The 20246-nt window shown below is 43.8% G+C and overlaps 1 protein-coding gene across 1 annotated transcript in view; it reads left to right on the forward strand.

The window, feature by feature from the left end:
- The first annotated feature begins 12541 nt into the window (after nt 1–12541).
- Nucleotides 12542–20246, forward strand: part of ITGBL1 (integrin subunit beta like 1) — a 213247-nt gene continuing 205542 nt past the window's right edge. The window contains exons 1-2 of the mRNA XM_059377440.1: nt 12542–12843; nt 13773–13990. Of these exons, the coding sequence (XP_059233423.1) occupies nt 12746–12843; nt 13773–13990 (316 nt within the window). The 5' untranslated portion in view covers nt 12542–12745. The remainder of the gene's footprint in view (nt 12844–13772; nt 13991–20246) is intronic.

Consider the following 20246-nt stretch of genomic DNA (forward strand, 5'->3'; position numbering starts at 1 on the left):
AAATCATATTGTTTGGGGCACTTGGGTGGCTCAGTGGGTTAAGCCTCTGCTTTCGGCTCAGGTCATGATCTCAGGGTCCTGGGATCAAGCCCCGCATCGGGTTCTCTGCTCAGCGGGGAGCCTGCTTCCTCCTCTCTCTCTGCCTGCCTCTCCGCCTACCTGTGATCTTTCTCTCTATCAAATAAATAAAAATAAAATCTTTAAAAAAAAAGAAATCATATTGTTTGATTTAAGGCTATTCCTGCCCTTGCCATATTATAAGTGGATAGAAAATGGTTGCTCAACGTGAATTCTGCCATGTATTTGTGTGTTTGCCTATGTATTATTATTATCATTTTATATGATTTTTTTTAATTTACAAAGGCAGTTGTTGAAGTTAGCCTCAAAATTTCCTCTTGATCAGTTATTCAATATGGAGCCACAACTCATAAATCACTGGAAATGACTACTCTTATTGGTCATAAACAGTTGAATAACAGTAGTTGTTTATGGTTTAAACTAACATATCTCACATAGCAGTAGGTGTTACACATAGTACACAGAAAACATATGTTTTCCAGAGCAGACTCTGGAATGCCTATTTATATGCAATCAACGTTAAAGCAAGTGTTCCCAGAGATTAACATGGAGGTGGTGGAGGAAGGAGGGTGAGAGGAAGAAGGTAGGAAACTGTACAACTTCAGATGCAAGACCTATAGAAAATAAGGTGTATCATAGTTATGCAGAGGAATGCTAGATTTTAATTTATGCCTCAGACTTGTCTAAATCTATGCAAATTTGCTGGGCTTCCCCCCAACAGTCAATTGCCTGATTGGTTAATGGTTTCAGGAGAGTGAGCGAGGTCGAGGGAGGGAAGATGATGAGGGAATACAAATAAACACCCAGGCACTTCTGGCTGTTTGACCCCTCTTGACAGAGTGGTCCCAACAGTCCAAGGGCAGAGGCCAGGAGATGATCTGCAGGAGCTGGTCTTTGAAAGTGCTCCAAAGGGGCTTCATCTGTACCAACAGAAATTTTGAATCTGAGGGCACCTGAGCAGGTCAGTTCTGCTATTTTAAGATGTTGAGAAAATATAACCAACATATATAAGGCAGTTATAGCACAACATAACAATCAGTAAAATAGCTTTCAGTGTAAGTGCAACATAAATTAAGATCATTGACATTTTTAAAATTTTTTAAAGATTTTATTTATTTTTTTATTTGATATAGAGAGATCAAAAGTAGGCAGTGAGGAAGGCAGAGTGAGAGGGAGAAGCAGGCTCCCCGCAGAGCGGAGAGCCCGATGTGTGGCTCCATCCCAGGACCTTGAGATCATGACCTGAGCTGAAGGCAGAGGCTTAACCCACTGAGCCACCCAGGCGCCCCTATCGACATTTTTTCCATGGGCTGAAGGAGACTGAACAGACTCTTTTGTGCAAGGCAGTAGACGCAAGTAGGTTTGCAAAAAAGGCGGAAGACTTAACTGCATGGAGGAGAAGAGAGGAACTTTTCGAGTGGATGAAAAGCAAAATTTTGCAGATAGGAAAGCACATGTTAAGGATGCATGAGGAGTAGAGAGGTTTTGTTGGGAAGTAACACCTGGGAAAAGGAAAGGCCGGAAGCTGTCAACCTACTCTGCCCACATGACATTGCTCTGCGTTTGTCCCACAGGAAGCCCCTATGCACTGATTGTCCCTTAGAGCAAACCATGTGAGGCGGAAATGGCTGCGCTTCATGCCTCATCCTCACCCAGTCCAGGATGGGCTATCTCAACAAGAACGTGCCCTGGGCTAGAAAGCTGAGGTCATCCCTGAAGGGGCCAACAGTAGGTGGCTTCCAGCTGATCACACTCCTCCTAGAGGGTTAACTAGTCCTTTCTGAAAGAAGGTTCTAAAAAAAGTGCTATACTCATGACTGAAGGTGAGTGTGAGAAATTATGGAAGCCTGTGACACAATATGCTTGACTGTAGGAATAGAATAGGACCCACCCTAGTAATCATTAGAAATGTTAGAAATTGTAAGAAGTAGTCCTTGTGTCTGTCCTCTTTGTGTGTATTTGTTCTTGTATCTCAATTCTGGTATCATAATAGATGAACACTAACTGCTTTTGAATGACTAGGTGATGACCGCAGGTAATTGTTGTTGCTACAGCAAGGGTTTGGAATGATCCAATGTTCAAGGTGAATCAAAGAACATTGAGTTGTCTGTGGACATGGGACAGGGAGGAAGGAGTGGCTGAAATGGTGGATGGAAGAGTGTGGGACACATCCCACCTGCTTTACCCTTTGATCTAAGACCAATTCTATCCCAAAAGAAGCAACTGACTTTATGTACATATGCCTTATCTGTAATTTACTAACATTGTGGTCTTGGTCTCTTTGCCTGACTTTTGTGAGCAAAGCATTTCTACCACATGAAGTTGTTGTAAGAATCAAGTAAGGCAAAATATCAATCTTGTTGATTCTCAGAGGCATATTTTTTTTAAATATGAAAAATTTGGGGGTGCACCTGGATGACTCAATAGGTTAAATGTCTGACTCTTGATTTCCACTCATGTCATGATCTCAGGGTTGTGACTTGGAGTCCTATGCCGAGCTCCACGCTGGGCATGAAGCCTGCTTAAGATTCTCTTTCTCCTTCCCCTTTTGACCCTCCCTTACTAAAAATTATGAAAAAAATTTTCACATTAAAAAAATCTATTCAGGGGCACCTGGGTGGCTCAGTGGGTTAAGCCTCTGCCTTTGGCTCAGGTCATGATCTCAGGGTCCTGGGATCAAGCCCCACATCGGGCTCTCTGCTCAGCAGGGAGCCTGCTTCCCCCTCTCTCTGTGCCTGTCTCTTTGCCTACTTGTGATCTCTCTGTCAAATAAATAAATTTTAAAAAAAGATAAAAAAAATCTAATCAGATCAATAGCAATTGATGGCATCTTGCTATCTATGTTGGCCAAGGCAGTCAGGGTGATGTACACTTGTCCAAAGCTCAGATCTTGAAACATGCAAATGTGGTGTTAGCCTTTTGGAATAAAATCCCAGAGAAGGTAGCAGAATAATCTTGGAACCAGATGGGTGGGGTGACCGGATGTGGGCCATGGAGATTCGGAGGAACTGAGCAAGATTCTAGAAGTTGGAACCAACATTTGGTGGGCTATACAAGTGTGCTAATAAGCCAGCACCAAAAGAGTTTGATTTCTTTTACGGATTGTCTTTAGTAGAATTGCATAGTCGATACTTAAAGACACAGAGGATGATGTGTATGAAAAACACAGGCATATAATTCTAAGTTGAGTAGTGAATGGTTGGATTTTGCAAAGGAGTTTTAGGAATATCTCAACCAATTTATTTCACTTGTGTTTTCCCTTTTATTTATAGAATAGAGAGATATGATAAAAATAAATGCACTTCTAAATAAGCCTAAAAGATCTCTTTCAAGAAGTATAAAATAAAAACAGCTAACTGATAAGAACACATGTCACAGTTTAGTTGGCCACATTTTGTCTTTCTGTATGGCACATGAAGCGAGGAAGAATCTTGAGTGGATGGTGTGGGGAGTGACTGGCACCTCATAGGTTTTCAATGGAAGTGAACGGACTTGAGTTTCCAATTTTTGGTTATTTCACCAATCCTAAAGAACTTAGGTATTTAAGCCATTGTGATAAAGCTTTGGAAGAGTCAAGACAATAAAAATAAAAACACACAAGTTAAATCATTTAATTAAGACCTTTTTGCTTCACTTTATAGTTTTCTCATCCACAACTCTAATCAATTGCAAATAGTCCTAGGAAGAGAGTTAATTAAAAATCCAATAATTATGAAACAATGAACTCAATTTTCTCATTGTGTTCAATATCCTTTCCGTATACTAGGGCCTATTAAAGACATTTAGGTTTTCAGTTGTTGAATATGAAGCTTCATTTGACTCTATAATGCCAAAACACCTGATGTGGGGGCAGAATTAACTAAGGGAATGAGCTGTTTGACCATTTTAGCCAGGGTTTGGAAGGTCAATGTCATTTATAGTATTACCCTAGATAAGGGGAAAGCAGAAGGTGGGCAGAGAAGTGATCAGTGACGGAGTTACTCCGACGAGATAATGAGCTGCTCGCCCTTGAGACACTGGCTTTATCATTCCTGTTCTTACTCAGCTACTCAGTTTTTCTTCTTTTTAGTTATTGACCTCATTTACCTCCTCGTCTTTTTCCTAAAGCAATTTAATTGGTATTTGCAGTAATTTATCTGCATTGATTACGAGGCTTATATCCATTGAAAAGTTGTATAAGACTCAAATTCGTCATTGTTTAAGAAAGTAAAATGTTTTTCTGACAACTCTCTTGTGAAGAAAAGGTTGACAAGTTGTTTAGTCAAACAAATGGTATCAAAGTCCGTATAACGTTCTTTATACCTGAACTCCCACTTCCAGTACAAGATCTTAGACGCTATTATTATTCCCACAGTGCTTGTCGCTGTCTCAGAGGACACGCTCAAGGCAAGGCTCCGGACTTGGGCATGAGCTTGCAACCGGCCAAGCATCTCTCTTCACCAAGATAATCTCCTAGATAACGTCCCTTTATCCTGTTTACTTTTTTCCTGATTTATGTAGAATGGGTCCTGCTTGGGTTGGAATGACAGTGAGGAGGATCATGGAAGCACTAGTGTGGATAACAGTTTTGTTTTGTTTTGTTTTTAAAGATTTTACTTATTTATTTGATAGAGAGAGATCACAAGTAGGCAGAGAGGCAGGCAGAGAGAGAGGGGGAAGCAGGTTCTCTGCTGAGCAGAGAGCCTGATGCGGGGCTCGATCCCAGGACCCTGAGATCATGACCTGAGCTGAAGGCAGAGGCTTAACTCACTGAGCCACCCAGGCACTGCCTGGATAACTGTATTAAACCAGGGAACCCTCCGGTACACGCTGCACAGAACCCCTGAGGCGTGGTCCAGCAAGAGGAAAGGGTTAACACTACTGAGCCGCTTTGCAAACCAGCCCTCAGAGTGGAAAAGGCCCTGGCACAGAGTTCAAATAAAACGACACCTAAATGAAATATTTTTAACTTCTGGGGACTTCACTATGTAAACCAGTGCTATATAAAAGCCCATTATCAGAAAACTAAGTGCTAGTTTTTCATCAGTTCCATTCACGTGTAAGTGAATATATGTAAATACAATGAACGAATATTCATAGGAAGCATTATGTACTATTTACATATTAATTAAATTTTATTTATATAATATGTTATAGATACAATATTTATATAATAATACATATATTTGTTTATATATGTGTATGTATAAATATGTGTGTGTATATATGTATATGTATATATATATATTCCTAATCCTCTTTATTTCTGGAAGGTTCTGGACAAATATACAAAGAAAATAAGAGTCACAGAAATTTAGAATTGGGGAAAACCAACATTCCCTTTAATCATGCCATTTTGGAAGCAGAAATTCATCAGGCTAAAGAAGCCTGCCAAGATCAGGCAGCTATGAGATGAAAACCGCAGCCTCAGAAACCCTTCTCTGAACAAATAGTCCAGTGTTCTCTGTACTTGTCCACTTCTGATTGCATGCCCCCAGTTGTTATTAATCGATTAACAGCTGAGCATGACTGTAAGAACTGAGGGTCTATTTGTTAGGATTAAATAACATTGAAGTGAGAAATTTCTTTTCCCCCGAAGTCAATGAAAACAACTTATAAATTTTTTTCCCTAAAATTTCCCTTTAGCATCAGCTAGAACTGCAAAAATATGCAAAAGCTGAAAGATCATTTCTTATCCCAAAGGCTCCTAATATTTCCAGGTGTTTTTACTACGTGGGAGGAAAAAAAAAAGTCTTCTGGTTCTGCACTAATGTCTGGAAAAGATGTTAACTAAACACCTTTTTATTCCACAGCTCTGGCCCAGCTGAAAAGTTCTTTTTCTTGGAAATTTAAACTTATTTTTATTGCTGCCCGGGAATATTCAGCCTTCCTGAAAGCTTTGGTGCACCTTTTACCATTTGAAAACCTGGAAGCATCCGTGTGGCTAAAAATACTATCCAAGTGGGTTTTGAGTGAAAATGAGATTATTTTTTTACTTCAAACTTGACTAAGTGATTGAACAATTAGCTTGCATACATGCAGTAGGAGCTGTTCATTATCTGATTCTAGATTAGCGTTCTTGATTTTTTTCATGACATAGTTTTCTCGCTGATTTTTACATTTTGCTTGCCTCAACTCGTGTCCTCACAACGTATTGATTCTTCCTTTCCACTACACCTGAAATTCTCTCTTTTAGTTCAAATTGTTAAATTTAAGCAAAATGTATCAAACTTTTAAAATTCATTCATTCGTTGATTCATTCAATTGTTCCCTAAACAAATATTTGTTGGGATTCTACTCTGTGTGGGCTGTTAGAGTTATAGCAAAGGACAAGAGAGCAAAAATTCCTGTTCTCATGGAACTTTCATTTATTTTTTAATTTTTTAAAGATGTATTTATTTATTTGAGGGAAAAAGAGAGAGAGAGAGAGAGTGAAGAGAAGACAGCAGGAGCAGGGGGGAGGGGCAGAGGGAGGATGCAATGTCCTGGGATCAAGACCTGAGCCCAAGGTAGCTACTTGGGACTGAGCCACCCAGGTGCCCCCCGGAACTCGCATTCAATGGGGTGTGGCAGATAATACACAGTGGGTAAGTAAGTGGAAAAAACATAGTGTTAGACCCTGGCGAGGGCTGCCGAGAAAATAACACAGAACAAAGGGTGCTTGGTCAGGAGAGCAGTTTCAGACAGAAGGAGGGAGGGAGCGAGGAAGGAAGGATTGTAGAAAAGAAAGGAGGGAGGAAGGCAGAAAGGAACAATAAATGCGTGCGTACGTATGTGCACGTTTCTGAAAAACTTTCTCGCTCAGCCTCACATCTCACATATCTTGCTGCCTTCCGTTTTGGAGTCTTCCCTGTCTTGCTGACCTGAAGCGCAAGGACAGAGTTCTACCATCCCCATAGGAAGAGGGCTGTGAGGACGGCAGTACTGTTGCAAGTAGGAATTAGGAGACTTTCTTGGATCTGAGTGATCCGCCTTAATGAAGGCTCTTCCTGAAACACTGGGCCATTCCCAGGGAGGGGATAGCTGTGAGCTTCAGCTGGGTCTTCTGCCGTGGGCCAGCGGGTGGGTGCTTGGGCCCCAGAGGGGGCACCTGGGTTGAGCATCACTACGGACATAGTCAGAGTCCAAACAAGAAGTGTCTTGTGTGAAATCATAGAGTACTGAAGCTTTATGCCATAACCCATGGAGAACTATTAAAATTTTTTCGATAAGAAAAAAATATTTTCCAATAAGAAATGGCGATGATAAAATTTGTATGTTAGAAGGGGCTTCTAGGGAGCTGGGTAAGAGGAGACACGACAGGATGAGATTGGGTATTTCCAGGCCAGCTGGGAGGCTATGACAATGGTGCACAAGATCAAGGCAAAAAGACGGGCGAAGACGTGGAAGAGGGAGTTGGAACTACTAAGACGAGGAAACGAAGCTAACTCTCAGAATTGTGGCTACAGGAATTAGGGAAAGAATGATATAATCATTAATGATGATATAATGATGATATAATCGATAATCCGAGGAGTGTAAGAAAAGGCGTCGGTGTTATTTGGATTCATGTTTTATCTACATGATGTCAGGAGTTCACAAATGTCATCTGACCGCGGATCGGAAATCCTCTGTGTCTCCTGCGTCATCGCTGACCTGTGGATCTGGTATTCCTGTTCTGCATCTTTAATATGTCCACGCCTCACACAGGTACCGAGTGTGTAACACACCTTGGGAACTATTTTCAGGGCTAGCAGGAAAGGTAATACAAACCCAAGTTTTCCCTCGTAAACTAAGATTAGGAACGCAACTGATGAGATCTGTCATAATATTCTTGTGAACGAAATGGGCTGATTGCAGACAACTCCGGACGCTGGGAAGAGGATGGATTGCCTGGGCAACATATGCGTCTTAGGCAACTGCTAATGTCTTGAAGAATAGTCTCACGTAGGTTTGGCTGTCCTCCGGCTTCATTTTTTCAACTACCTTGTTAATTATGTGGATAAGGATGGAGGAAGCGTGCTCATCATGTTTACTTTTAAAAGACTGAGAGAAATATGAAAATAGCATCCATAATGATGTTTGGATAGACTCTGGATGAAAGAGGTGAGGCCAGGAATGCCTGCATGGCTCAGTTGGCTAAGCATCTGCCTTTAGCTCTGGTCATGATCTCAGGGTTCTGGGATCGAGTCCCGCATCGGGATCTCTGCCTCTGCCTGCTCCTCCCTCTGCTTGTCCCCCCCCCCCTTCCTCTGACAGATAAATAAATAAAATCTTTTTAACAATTAAATAAATAAAAGAGGTGAGCTCAGATAAAATTTAATAAAGCGAATATCAACTCGTATTTGGGGGTAAACACGCTTATAGAAGCACAGGAGTGGACTAATGAGACAGTCAAGAAGCTGATCTTCAGGGAGCCTGGGTGGCTCAGTGGGTTAAGCCGCTGCCTTCAGCTCAGGTCATGATCTCGGGGTCCTGGGATCGAGTCCCGCATCAGGCTCTCTGCTCAGCAGGAGCCTGCTTCCTCCTCTCTCTCTCTCTGCCTGCCTCTCTGCCTACTCTCAAATAAATAAATAAAATCTTTAAAAAAAAAAAAAAAGAAGAAGCTGATCTTCAGTTTATTAGTAGAAATGTAGCCCATGAAGGAAAAATGCTGAAAACACCAATGTGTTCCTGTTGGAAGAGGCCTCGGAGAGGACGGGGCCGCCAGTAGACCCATGAGCTGGCTACAGCAATCAGAGGCTTGTCACCCCCTTTCCTGTCCTTGGAATGTACGTTCTGTCCATTGTTCCCACAGTGGAAATCATTTTTGAGGACAGATCCTTGAGAGAGCCACATGTTGTTGAGACCATCTGGATGGTGTACATGACTGACCACAGTTGAGGGCTCTATATCAACACTTAAGATTCTAGCCAATGGGTAGGAAGATCTGTGTCTTGAGGCTGCCCGAGACAAGCCTTAAAAGTAAGCTCTTTTACTTACCACACCTACTGCCTACCAACCTGGAGTGTCCTGCCTCTTTCTCGGTCTCCCCTTGCCCTCTGTGTTTGGGCGCCATTTTGTGAAACAAAAGTTCCACGCGCATCAGACCACACTTTCTTTATAGTCTCACATGTGCGTCTCACACTTGACAAAAGCATCTGTACCAGATACAGCAAAAGCACTACGGTGTCGAAGTCTTGAAGTTACACACGTGAGGAAGAGATGATGGAAATGAGTGTATTTATCTTGAGAAGTGTAGAATTATCTGGGGTGTGTGTGTAGACAGGTGGTGGGACAGGGAAACACACACTTTATATCCTGAAATAGTTTAAGCATGTCTCATGCCCGGAATATTATTTTATATGACCTCCAGGAGCTGATTTAAAGCCAAGGGCTGAGAACATCAGAGCCGCTCTCAGAGACAAATATGTTCCCCTTAATTTTTGTTTTCTTCTGGGTTTCCCAAATCATCACGTGTGTTGTACATCATCAAAAAAATTGGACCATACACTTTTTTTTAAAAAAATCCCTTGAACCCTGAGATTCTGTGATTTTGTGATATGAGGACTCGAGGACTATGTTCAAAGACTAGAATGTTTTCAGTCCCTTTGAACTTGAGTCCAAATGTGGGAAGTGCTCCCACCCAGCGTCCAGCTCAGACTCCCTCCACTGCCATCCAAACCACTGCCTTTTCTCCAGTGCTGCCCCGAGGTCTGAAAGGTCAATGAGAAACTCAGGAACTTCCAGGCAGAAATTGGGCTCTGTGTGTGCCCTCACTAGGATGCACGTTCTTGAGGTTTCTGCACTCCAGGAGAGAGGAAAAGTAGGCCCAGCCAAGGCATTTAGTACTTCGGCAGAAAAAGGAAAACAAAAGTTTGCTAAAAGGGGGAAGAAAATTTTAAGCTATTCTTTTTATTTTGACAGAGTTTCTGCGGGTCCAAGACTTTCTACTGAGTCACCAAGCCAGCCACGATAGAACTGGTTCAGCTTACTGGGAGTATTATTTCTGAGTCACAGTAAGTAACATAACAAAAGTGCTTTCTGTCACCTAGTACATCCGATCTCTACTCCTTACCACCGGTAACGGTGGTCGTCCTCGTGGCACACCACACTGTATGAAAATACCACAGGGTCAAAGAAGTGTTCTAATTCACGGAAGAAAGGTTCAAACATCACGTGCCTATTTCACAATGACTCTTTTCTTCCCCCTCAGAAAATACACAAAAAGTAAGTAAGACATGACTCATTTGTTACAAGTCCCATGTTTTCTCTGCAAATTCCTAGTCCGGCTTTGGACTTGATGCTTCCCTTCCACTATTCCCATAGTCTCTGAGTCACCAAGGTTTTTAGATGTTGGCAGGAGAGCCTGTTCGTATGTCCTCACAGGGTTCCACGTGGCTGGGAAGGAATATCGCGCTGGAAGTTGAACCAGGAATGAGTATAAAACCCTTAGATCTAGGTCTCCATGACCCCAGTCCCGGGCCCTGCACTTTACAAGGCTTCTCAAATTAGGAGGTGCAAATGGATTTCTTAGGATATTGTTAAAGGCACCCTGTAAATTCAGTAGGTCTGGGGTTGGGTCTGAGAACTTGCATTTTTCTAAAAGCTTCTGCTTCTCCTCCAGACCACGCCTCCTCCCCACAGGAGAGTCGACTAGTTCACGTGACCCAGGCAACTTGCCAACCCTGAGCCCACATCACTCACTCCTAACTGTACTTGGAGTATCTGGGACCCCTGAATTCCCTGTCTAGACCACTTTCTGGCCAGTGCACACCCTTTCCTGGTCAGTCCTCCCAATGGCAGATCTCCTCAACAGCACGTACACACCTGGCTTTATGGGTTGGCAAAGGGTCAGACATTTGGAGGAGGCTTAGCTATGTGGGCTAGCATGTGGCCCAGGCCCCCCTTGGTACAGAAGAAGATTGGGGAAGCAGGAGGAACAGGGTGGGCTCTGTACAGAGGGATTTCTTTGTCTCCTTGCCTCAGAAGGCAAATGCTGGGGGTAGTCTTTTGTCTGTGTATGTAGCAGGAAGAAATCCCATTCTGTTACAGCTTATCTGGATGTTAAAACCACAGACCTGCAGCTTGGATGGCTCTAGTTGGTGAGGAGCTATTGCATGTAAAGTGCTTAGACGAAAGAAAGAACATTTTCTACCCTTTCGTGCAACCCTCCACAACCCTCCCTGGGGGGACCACACAGTGTAGGAGACAGTGTATGGGGGCTTTGAGGGTCCCACAGCCTTCAGCTGAACCCCCACTGTAACTTCCTGCATGAATCTGAGCAAAGCGGTCACTTTTGAGCAAAAGGTCATTCTTTGTCCTTGGTTTCTTGATCTTTGTTATGGGAATAAGAAGGTTTTCCTACTCTCTTCCACGTCTTCCCCATATCCACCCGAATTACTTCTCTTTGTTCCTCCTCCTTTAGCTCAGATGCTGCCATCTCGTAGAATCAGGCATCTCCAGCTAATCTGAAAGTAACCGCCTTCCTCTTTCTTTGTACTTTGTCCTTCTGTATTTGTGTTTTTGATGAATGTCCACTGCCCCCTGGCTCCCACGAGCAGGGATCATGTCTCTTGAATTCTCCAGTTGTGTCCTCTCTATCTGGCACACAGCCTGGCCCCTGATGGATGCTAAACTTGGGTTTGCCAAATGAGCCAATGACTGTGTGGTTATTGTTAAAATCAGAGAAAAAATATACTAAGTGCCTGGCTCAGAGTGGGTTCTTAATCAGTGACACTGATGTTTTTTCAATGCAGCCAACACCATGATCAGACATTTTTTATTTTGTTTCTTCATATTCTGTTCGTGGGGGAGAATGGGGTGAATCTGGGACATTACAATTTGAACCATCCATGACAAGAAGAAAAAAATCTGGTGTGATAAACTCCTGGCCGAACAGCCAGGAGCATGACATACTTTTTAAAGGCTTAAGAAGTGAAAAATCCATCATTTAAAACAGAGAATAAAAAGTACAAGAAAAAAGTTGCATTTGTTCATTGCGCTTCCCCTGCCACAACTCATACCCCAAGTAGTACACCTTCTTAAAAAGCCTCTGGGGGCGGGGAGGTCTGGAGAGGTGGCTGGGTTCTGGACACTGGGGAGGGTATGTGCTATGGTGAGTGCTAGGAAGTGTGTAAGCCTGACGATTCACAGACCTGTAGCCCTGGGGCGAATAATACATTATATGTTAATAGAAATAATTAATAAAATAAGCCTCTGAGGAAAGTAATTCCCCCACCCGAGCGCTCACGCTGATTTTGTCACCAGCGGCTCCCTTCCCCGTGATATCTAGTGGACGACTTCATCTGTCTCTTTAATATCAATCAGCCCAAATAGTCCCTTGTCAAATATTTTTCTGGGGCCTGCACTTGAAGAAAGACGATTTTCCCAAATCCGTGAACAGGACATTTTTTTTTTTTTTTTTAATGTCAAAATAAACCATCTGCTTGTACAACTGTTTCTAATTACTTCCCTGCCTAGACTCCGCACTTGAGGGTTTGGTACCAGCACCCCGCCCAGAGCGGTGCCGCTGCCCAAATCCTCGCCAGCAGCTCATCAAGGCGCTCCGGGCTCCCTGTAGAGGCCCGACCTGCACGCGGTGGTGTCTGCGTGTCCGTCTGCAGGCGGCCTGCGGGGGGGCACCTCTCCCTGCCGCGCCCGCCCCCCTCCCCACCGGGAGTCCCACCCAGCAGGAGCCCAGCTCGCCCGCGCGGCCCGGGAGCTCAGCATGTGTCCCGCAGCCTTCAGCAACTTCTTGCTGCTCGCGTGCTCCCTTCTCTTCGCGGGGCTGTCAGCAGTTCCCCAGAGCTTCTCGCCCTCTCTGAGGTAAGTTTGGTTTGTTATTCTTTGGGAGGAACCTGCCCTGCTTTGCGTGGCGGGGCTCAAGTTTGCAGGATGGCTGCCCCGAGCCAAGAGCAGTTCGAAAGTTGGACCCGGGATAAACTGTTTCCAACCTGTTCCTGTTCCTTTCCGTGGGTGTTATTTCGTGTCTGTCCTTTTATTTTATTTTATTTTTTGTCCTTTTCCTTTGGAAAAATACCGTGTATAAATATAAAAATATATTTATACGTGTAAGATATATAAATATATTTCCTCCTATTTTACTACCTACCAGGAGAAACTACTGCTCCCAGACTAAGGCAATCCCCTGTGTACCCGGGTGTGCTCATACCTTATAAAGCAGAATTGTTTCACAGGGTCTGTATTAAATTACTGTGTTGCATTGTGAAAGAGACTTTGAGACGCATAATGATAGCCAAACTTTTTTAAAGTATAGTTTAAAACACTGCTTAATGCAACTTAAAAAAAATATGCCCTAGACTAGCATAACCTGTATAGATCCTCCTACACATTCACCTCTTCTTGTCAGAAAACGGCTGCCCTCGGTCAGCAGCTGGCAACGGGACTTTTTTAGAGTACTGAAAAGTCAGCCAAATGTCATCCTTTGCATTCATTTGCATCTAATCTAAATATGTATATAAGATTTAGTAGTAAGACACCAAGAGGCAGGGGCGGATCTCCTCTGTCCACCTGGAAGGCGGCCCTATTCCTAGGAGTGCATTTTGGGTGCTGGTCATTTCTCTTGCGGTGACCCATGGGTGGCCCCCAGAGAAAGGTGGGACCTCAAACTTCCTTCCTGTGAAGTTGAGCGTCGCCCTACGAGTGGGCACTGGGGGGGAAACAGGCGCTCAGAGTCGAGGGGGGGCCGTGTCTGCTCCTGACCGTGGCCCCGCTGTGGTTTGCCGCCCTTGCAGGAGCGGGACGGGGGCCGCGTGCAGGCTGACCCGGGCGGAGTCGGAGCGCCGCTGCCGGGCGCCCGGGCAGCCCCCAGGGGGCGCTCTGTGCCACGGCCGCGGCCGGTGCGACTGCGGGGTCTGCATTTGCCACGTGACGGAGCCCGGCGTGTACTTCGGGCCCCTGTGCGAGTGCCACGACTGGGTGTGCGAGACCTACGACGGGAGCACCTGCGCAGGTAAGGGGCAGCCGGTGCACCGCGGGCGCGGGGGGCGCACTCTCCGCGGGGGCTTCTGCCCCTTCCCGGGGAGAGCCCCCGAGGGTCTTTGGAAAGTGACTTCGGGAAGTGACGACCCTCCCCCAGATCTTCCTAGCGCTCCTCCACATCATCCTAGCGCTCCTCCACTCTGGAATCACGTGTTGCAATACTTGTCTCGGGCCTGGCGTCCAAACTTCGGTGGAAATAATATTGTTAATATTCACTCACTTAATTACAACTCTCCCACAGATTAAACCTCCCACCTTCTTCACAGGGGGAGCCGGTCTGGGGGGCTCCTCTAGCGGGATCACGAATGTGAACCATATTCGCAGAACATAAGCTTGTATTTTCTTTTGACCAAGGAAAAGCCGGAGAATATTGTTTCCCCAAATTCCGGGGGGGGGTGGGGTCAGGTTGTGTCTTTGAACTCTGATTTGCCTTCTTAGGCTTAGGATTCGGTTCACAGATAGAAGTGCATGTCAGAAAACGGTAACAGGGGAAAAAAACAAAAAACAAACAATTCAGACTTAGAAGTGATTGCTTTTGTATCGTTTTAGCGGCTTGAATTTTTCAGCTGTCGTGAAACTTGGTATTTTGGAAGGTTGGAGTAAACATACATTCATTTCTCTGGTACATTTTAAAGGATTGATTCAGGTTGTGATACTGGAATGGGTCAAGATATTTCTTGGTAGAAACACCCCTCGCCGGTACCAGTTTCACAGGAACGTGCCGCTTACCGGAGTCCGGAGCCTCGGTTGGGTCACTGGCAATGATCCAGGCGCTCCTTTGGTTAAAGGAGGAACGATGCATTCCGACCAGGGTTTGGCAAATTCGAAGGGGGAAAAAATCACAACTTATTTTACCCACAATGTCTGTAAGCTTGAGAGTCCAACACTAACAGGGGAAGGAGTTTGTAGCAAAATGGGCTTTTCTTGGCCCCTGGGCCCAGAGGTGTCTAGTGAGAATCTTTAATATGCACACTGCTTGGCAGTGCAAAGTGGTCATGTCAGTAATTTGGAAGGGCACCGGTGCTTCTCTGTGGTTTGTTTACCCTGTACAGGCCGGGGCTCAACCCTTCAAAAATACTGAAAATCCACAGCTCCTAATTTTAATGTTGTCTGTCCCCCAGGCTGCAGTGTTATTAAGGGCAGCCCTTTGGAATGAAAGCTAAGTATTGTCTAATATTTCATTCCAAATTTGACTGTTACCCAGCTTCTCTGGCTTGTACTGCCTCTGGCAAGGTCTCTTCAATATCATGAGTTCTGAATGCATTTTTTCAAGGCACTTTTTGAATTGTTCTTTCATTGGAAAGGTAAGAGGTAAGATGCAGTGTTCGGGTGGTGAAACTAGTTACAGGTGCCATCAGGTAAAATGTCCCTATTGAAGAAGTGTCTCCGGTTCCTTTCTGGAAAGTTCTGCAGAGAGAATGCTATGGCCTCTGGTGCCCATGGAAAGTGATTTATTGTTTACCCCTAACATCTGAGTCACTGCATTCTTTCCTCCTAGATACAAATGCAGCCCTGAGTCATGCATGGTTTTGTTTGCATATGTACACATTCCCGCGGAAGGCAAAATGCTTCTCTTTATTTCAAGGCTGAATGAAATAACTTTGTGCCTTTCCCATTCTCCGATTTGTGACTGATGCCCATGGAGGGCTGCTCCCCCGGGCCTCGTGCAGGACCTGCCCCTGCAAAAGCTCTGAGGACATTTGCCAGGCGGGTGAGATCTTCGCACACAGCATGCCATCGGGCTGCCTTGCCAACGTGCCAGCTTGTACCATGCTTCCAATGTGGCTTCTCCATTCCGTCTTCAGGAACAAGTTCCTCTGTTGCCGCTAGGAAGAGAGAAACATAGCAAGTTGTCTTTCATGTTTTTATGTGCACCTGTGCCTTTACCTCCATGGGGTTTTCTAGAAATAGAGTAGCTTTCGTAGACCTCCCCACCCCTTTGAGGAAAATAAAATCCTGTTCTGATAGGGTGGCCTAGAGTAGCTCATACCCTGGGGTCTGGGGGAGAATTTCCAGGAGTCACATCCCAGTCCCACCAAGTAACAGCTGTGTGAGCTTGGGCAATGACTTCAACTTTCTGAGCCTTGATGCCTTCATCTGTAAAATGGGAATAACAACAATACCTCCCTTACAGGATGGTTGTGAGCTCTGACACAAGTAAAACTCTTAGAATGGTGTTTTGCACAGAGTGCTCACTATGTATAAATATGTGTCTAAGCATATAACAATATTATATATAATATATATAACAGTGTTATATGTATTATATATGTATGTGTAATATATTATATTATCTTATCCAAAAGGTGAGCAGGGATGGATGGACAGATAGATGGGGAGACAGGTAGATAGAAAGCCTAGTTTTGTATTTATTGGACATTGGATGCCATGAGAGCAATTTAGTTTTCTTAATGTAGCCTGGGCCTGTTACTGATCCAAAGCTCAAAAGGTCAAGCAAGGATAGTCATTTTGGCCCAGCCTCAGAGCAGCTGTATTAGATACACTTTGAAAGTCATGTCCGCTGGGATTCTTACACTGTCAATCATAAGAAAGATGCTTTCGTTTAAGCCTAGTTGAAAGTGATTACATTTATATTAATGTATAACTAATGTATAATCTGGTGTCCACTTGTAAATGGCACATGAATCTTCCCTGGACTGCTAAAGGTCCAGCCCAGAGATTATTCCTGTGCGGGGGGAGGTCAGAGGAGAAGTAAACTAATTTGGGTGGACTATTTCTTCAAGAAGAGTAAAAGGTTTGGTTATATAAGAAGACTCTCAGCTAATATTTCAAGGCATCCCTGAATAACCCTTTGAACAGGTCTGATTAAACTTAAATGAAACATAGCGGTTTTTAAAAATCTTTTCTAATCTCTTTTGAAATATGTCACTTAGGAGTTTCAGTTTTAGAGACCAGGAAGAGCTAATTGAATCGAACTTAGCCAATACTTACGAGGTGCTGTCCATTTTACTAGACCCTCTCCTATTGACAGGGATAGAAAGATGAGGACATTATGACAACTTCCCATTGAATAGGGAGACGGAATACCAAATACCTGTAATGCAATGCAGATTATAATTTCTACAAACGTCTATGAGAGTTTCATTGAGCAGGAATAAAATACTGTGGCTAAAGTCCTTGAGAAAGTCCTTGAGTTCTAACCTTTGACATCAGTCTTTGTGCTCATGCATCTCTGGGGGCCCTTAGTCTTCCTACCATATCCATCTTTCTGTGCAGCGCAGGGATGTTCCAGTGTATGAATGGCAAGAGAGAGCCGTGCCAGCCCCTGTTAGTACCTGTCTCTTCTTACACCTCATCCAGGATGCAAGTATGGAGTCTTTTCCTTCCTTCCAGAGCTCATCTTCGTGGTCTAATTTCCCCGCCCCCAGTCTTTGCCACACCATTGTCGATAAAGAACTCCAGGCTTCTGGGCCGCTTCATAAAGAGTGACTGATTGCCCAGCAGTGCCTACTTTCAATGCTTGACATGATCACTTGCCAGCTTGGGCAAGGTACTCAAATTTTGCCACTCCTGTTCCTTATTTATGAAATGGGGGTTATAGTATTATCAATAGGATCAATAATTATGATAAAACACATGAGTGATTAGTGAGTCATTGAAGTTACATGCTTACTTATGTCAAAGCCTCTCTTCTACCCTAGCTTGATACTTGGTCCTAAAATATTAACTCCCAGAGAAATGGTTTTCTTTCCACATTATATCTTCCTCTGGGTTTAAGCCTATGTTCACCTTTCCTCCTTTGATTATCAGTGAGTTTTTGGTACTATCTCCCTGCAGACATCATGCCTCCTCCATAGTGTCGAGGCTGGAGAGCTTTTGGCTCTGGCCATCTCAAGCCTGAGACTCACTGGGTCATGTTCCAGCTTGCGGGATGTCTAAGATCCTGACCCCGTTTCTGTCTTCATCTCAGGAACTTGACTTTTGTGTTCTTGTCCCTGAAATCTTCACTCTGATTTAGGGTTCTAGAGTCATGCCCTAAATATTGTGTGAATGGTGTTTGAATCTGGCATTTTAGTTATTTTCTTTGCCGAAAACCCTAAGAATTCTGCACATTTGCAGAGGTTACACTCAGTGCCTAGCTCCTGCTGATTCTTGCCTCCCCCTCTAGATGTCTGTATTTCCTGGCTGTGCATCTCCTCCAGAGCTTTGTTCTCACATGATTTGATCCCAGGACCCACTTCTTCAACTTGTAAAAATATGAAAAGCAGCTCAGTACAAAACAAAATCAAAACAGCTCACCTTCACAGAGTTTTTGAGTTCCGTAAGCATTACTGAATGTCCTGGAGACACCAGAGATGGGGTGGTTTAATCACAGATGTGTAAACAACATCATATTGAATAGTAATCATTCTGGTTCTTAAATCTCCCAGTTTTTTCAACCATGCCTCCTTCTTAGAGCTAAGGGTGGACATGTGATGGAATTCTGGCTTGAAGAGTTATAAGTGGAGGTGTTGTAGGGGAACTCAAAGGGAGCTGATTTTGCCCATTCACCCTCCTTCCTGCCTAGAATGGACCTCATGCCAATAGCCCATTTGGATCCAGAGATGAGCATGGCGGCCATCTATGGGGATGGCGGGAACCCTGGCTTTCGGGGAGGCCATGGAGCTGACACATCAGTCCTGGATTGCCTGTCTCTGGACAGTTTTTACACATAAAAATAATAAACTTTTGTTGAAGTCCCTGTCACCTGCTGTACTCGCTGTGGGTACTCCAGCAGTTTTGGTAAATTCTGTAAGACTTGGTTTGTTCATCTCTGTAATGGGATATAATGAACACTCTGGGGAGAGGTATTGCAGACTTTAAGTGAGAAAATACACATGAAGCATCTAATAAAATAGCCAGTCTGTCACTCCCAATGGGAGTTGTTAGTACCATTATTAACCTTGAGTCTCTAAGGGGATTGTGCTAAGGCCAAAGGGAATACATCTTTGCTTTAAGTGTATTTACTAGTAATTGACTGACCAGTGATGGACATGTATTCCCTGTACCTGTTTCTATATGCAGCATATACTGCTTTTTTGCCTCGCTCTTTTTATGGGGGTATTATTTCTATGAGAAGATGTAATTTTTTAAAAATCTGGTGACCTGAAATGAAATTACCAGAGAACATACTGTTTATGTATTAAAATATTTTTAAACTATCCATTTTTTAAATCAGTATTAAAAATTTATTAAAACATCACACATGTCCGCTACAGAATCTCAAGCAACACATAAATGCATCGATAAAAGCCAGTACAGTGAGGTTGGATTTTATCCAGAAAAGAGATTCTACATCTGCACAAAGTCCGACATTAGGACGTTTACATGTGACCCTGACAAATCTGCAGATCCCAAGTTCATTACACCTCCTCTCAGTCTAGTACGGTAAATACTAGCAAATGAGTGTTTATTCCATGGCTGTTTCTGTGTTTCCTCCATTTTTGGCTTTTGGCTGAATCTGAGAGGAGTCGTAGCCGGAGTGTTCTTTTGGGGCCCCTCAGCTCACTGGGGGACGCCCAGCAGGAGCATCCGCCCATGCAAGTGCAGTCTCTTTCACATTCCCTCTTCACTCCCACTTGGGACTCCCGCTCATTGAATGGAATGGCAGAATCTCTACACTATTTAAATGATTATTCTATCTTCCTTTATTGCCAAGTATTTTACCTTCAATGCCTAAGCACATGCAATTGAGTTCAGGTGAGTTAGATTTGTGTGTGCATGAGTCCTCTTTCATCTGATCTTTAGCATAACCCCTGGAGTTAATCAATATTTAATGTGGGGCACGTACTTGGTTTTCCTATGGTTCTGTACATGCGTGTGTTGTAAACATGTGAACACACACCCTTCCTGGTCTGTTCTGTTTCTCTCTCTCTCTTGCCCCCCACCCCCTTAAGAATATATTGCAGCTCTCATTCTAGCTTAATAATATATAAAATTAAGAATTTTTATGGGTGTATTATGTCCTGTAGTAGGGATATCTTGCTTTATTAAATGATTTGCCTATTAGTAAATGTTCCAGTGGCTTCCATGTTTTGTTATTATTATTATTTTTTTTAGATAGGAGGACTTTAAGCAGTATTTTCAGAATCCAATTTAAAATTGTGTACACGGATGTGCACACAGCTCTGTCTCTCCCTTGTTCTTGCATGGACATGTAGACATTTCCAGGAAGAGTGAGTTGGGTCCCCAGGCATGTGGGAGGGAGTCGTAGGCCAACAGAACTG

Source organism: Mustela nigripes, chromosome 15 (assembly GCF_022355385.1).
Source record: "Mustela nigripes isolate SB6536 chromosome 15, MUSNIG.SB6536, whole genome shotgun sequence".
NCBI lineage: Eukaryota > Metazoa > Chordata > Mammalia > Carnivora > Mustelidae > Mustela > Mustela nigripes.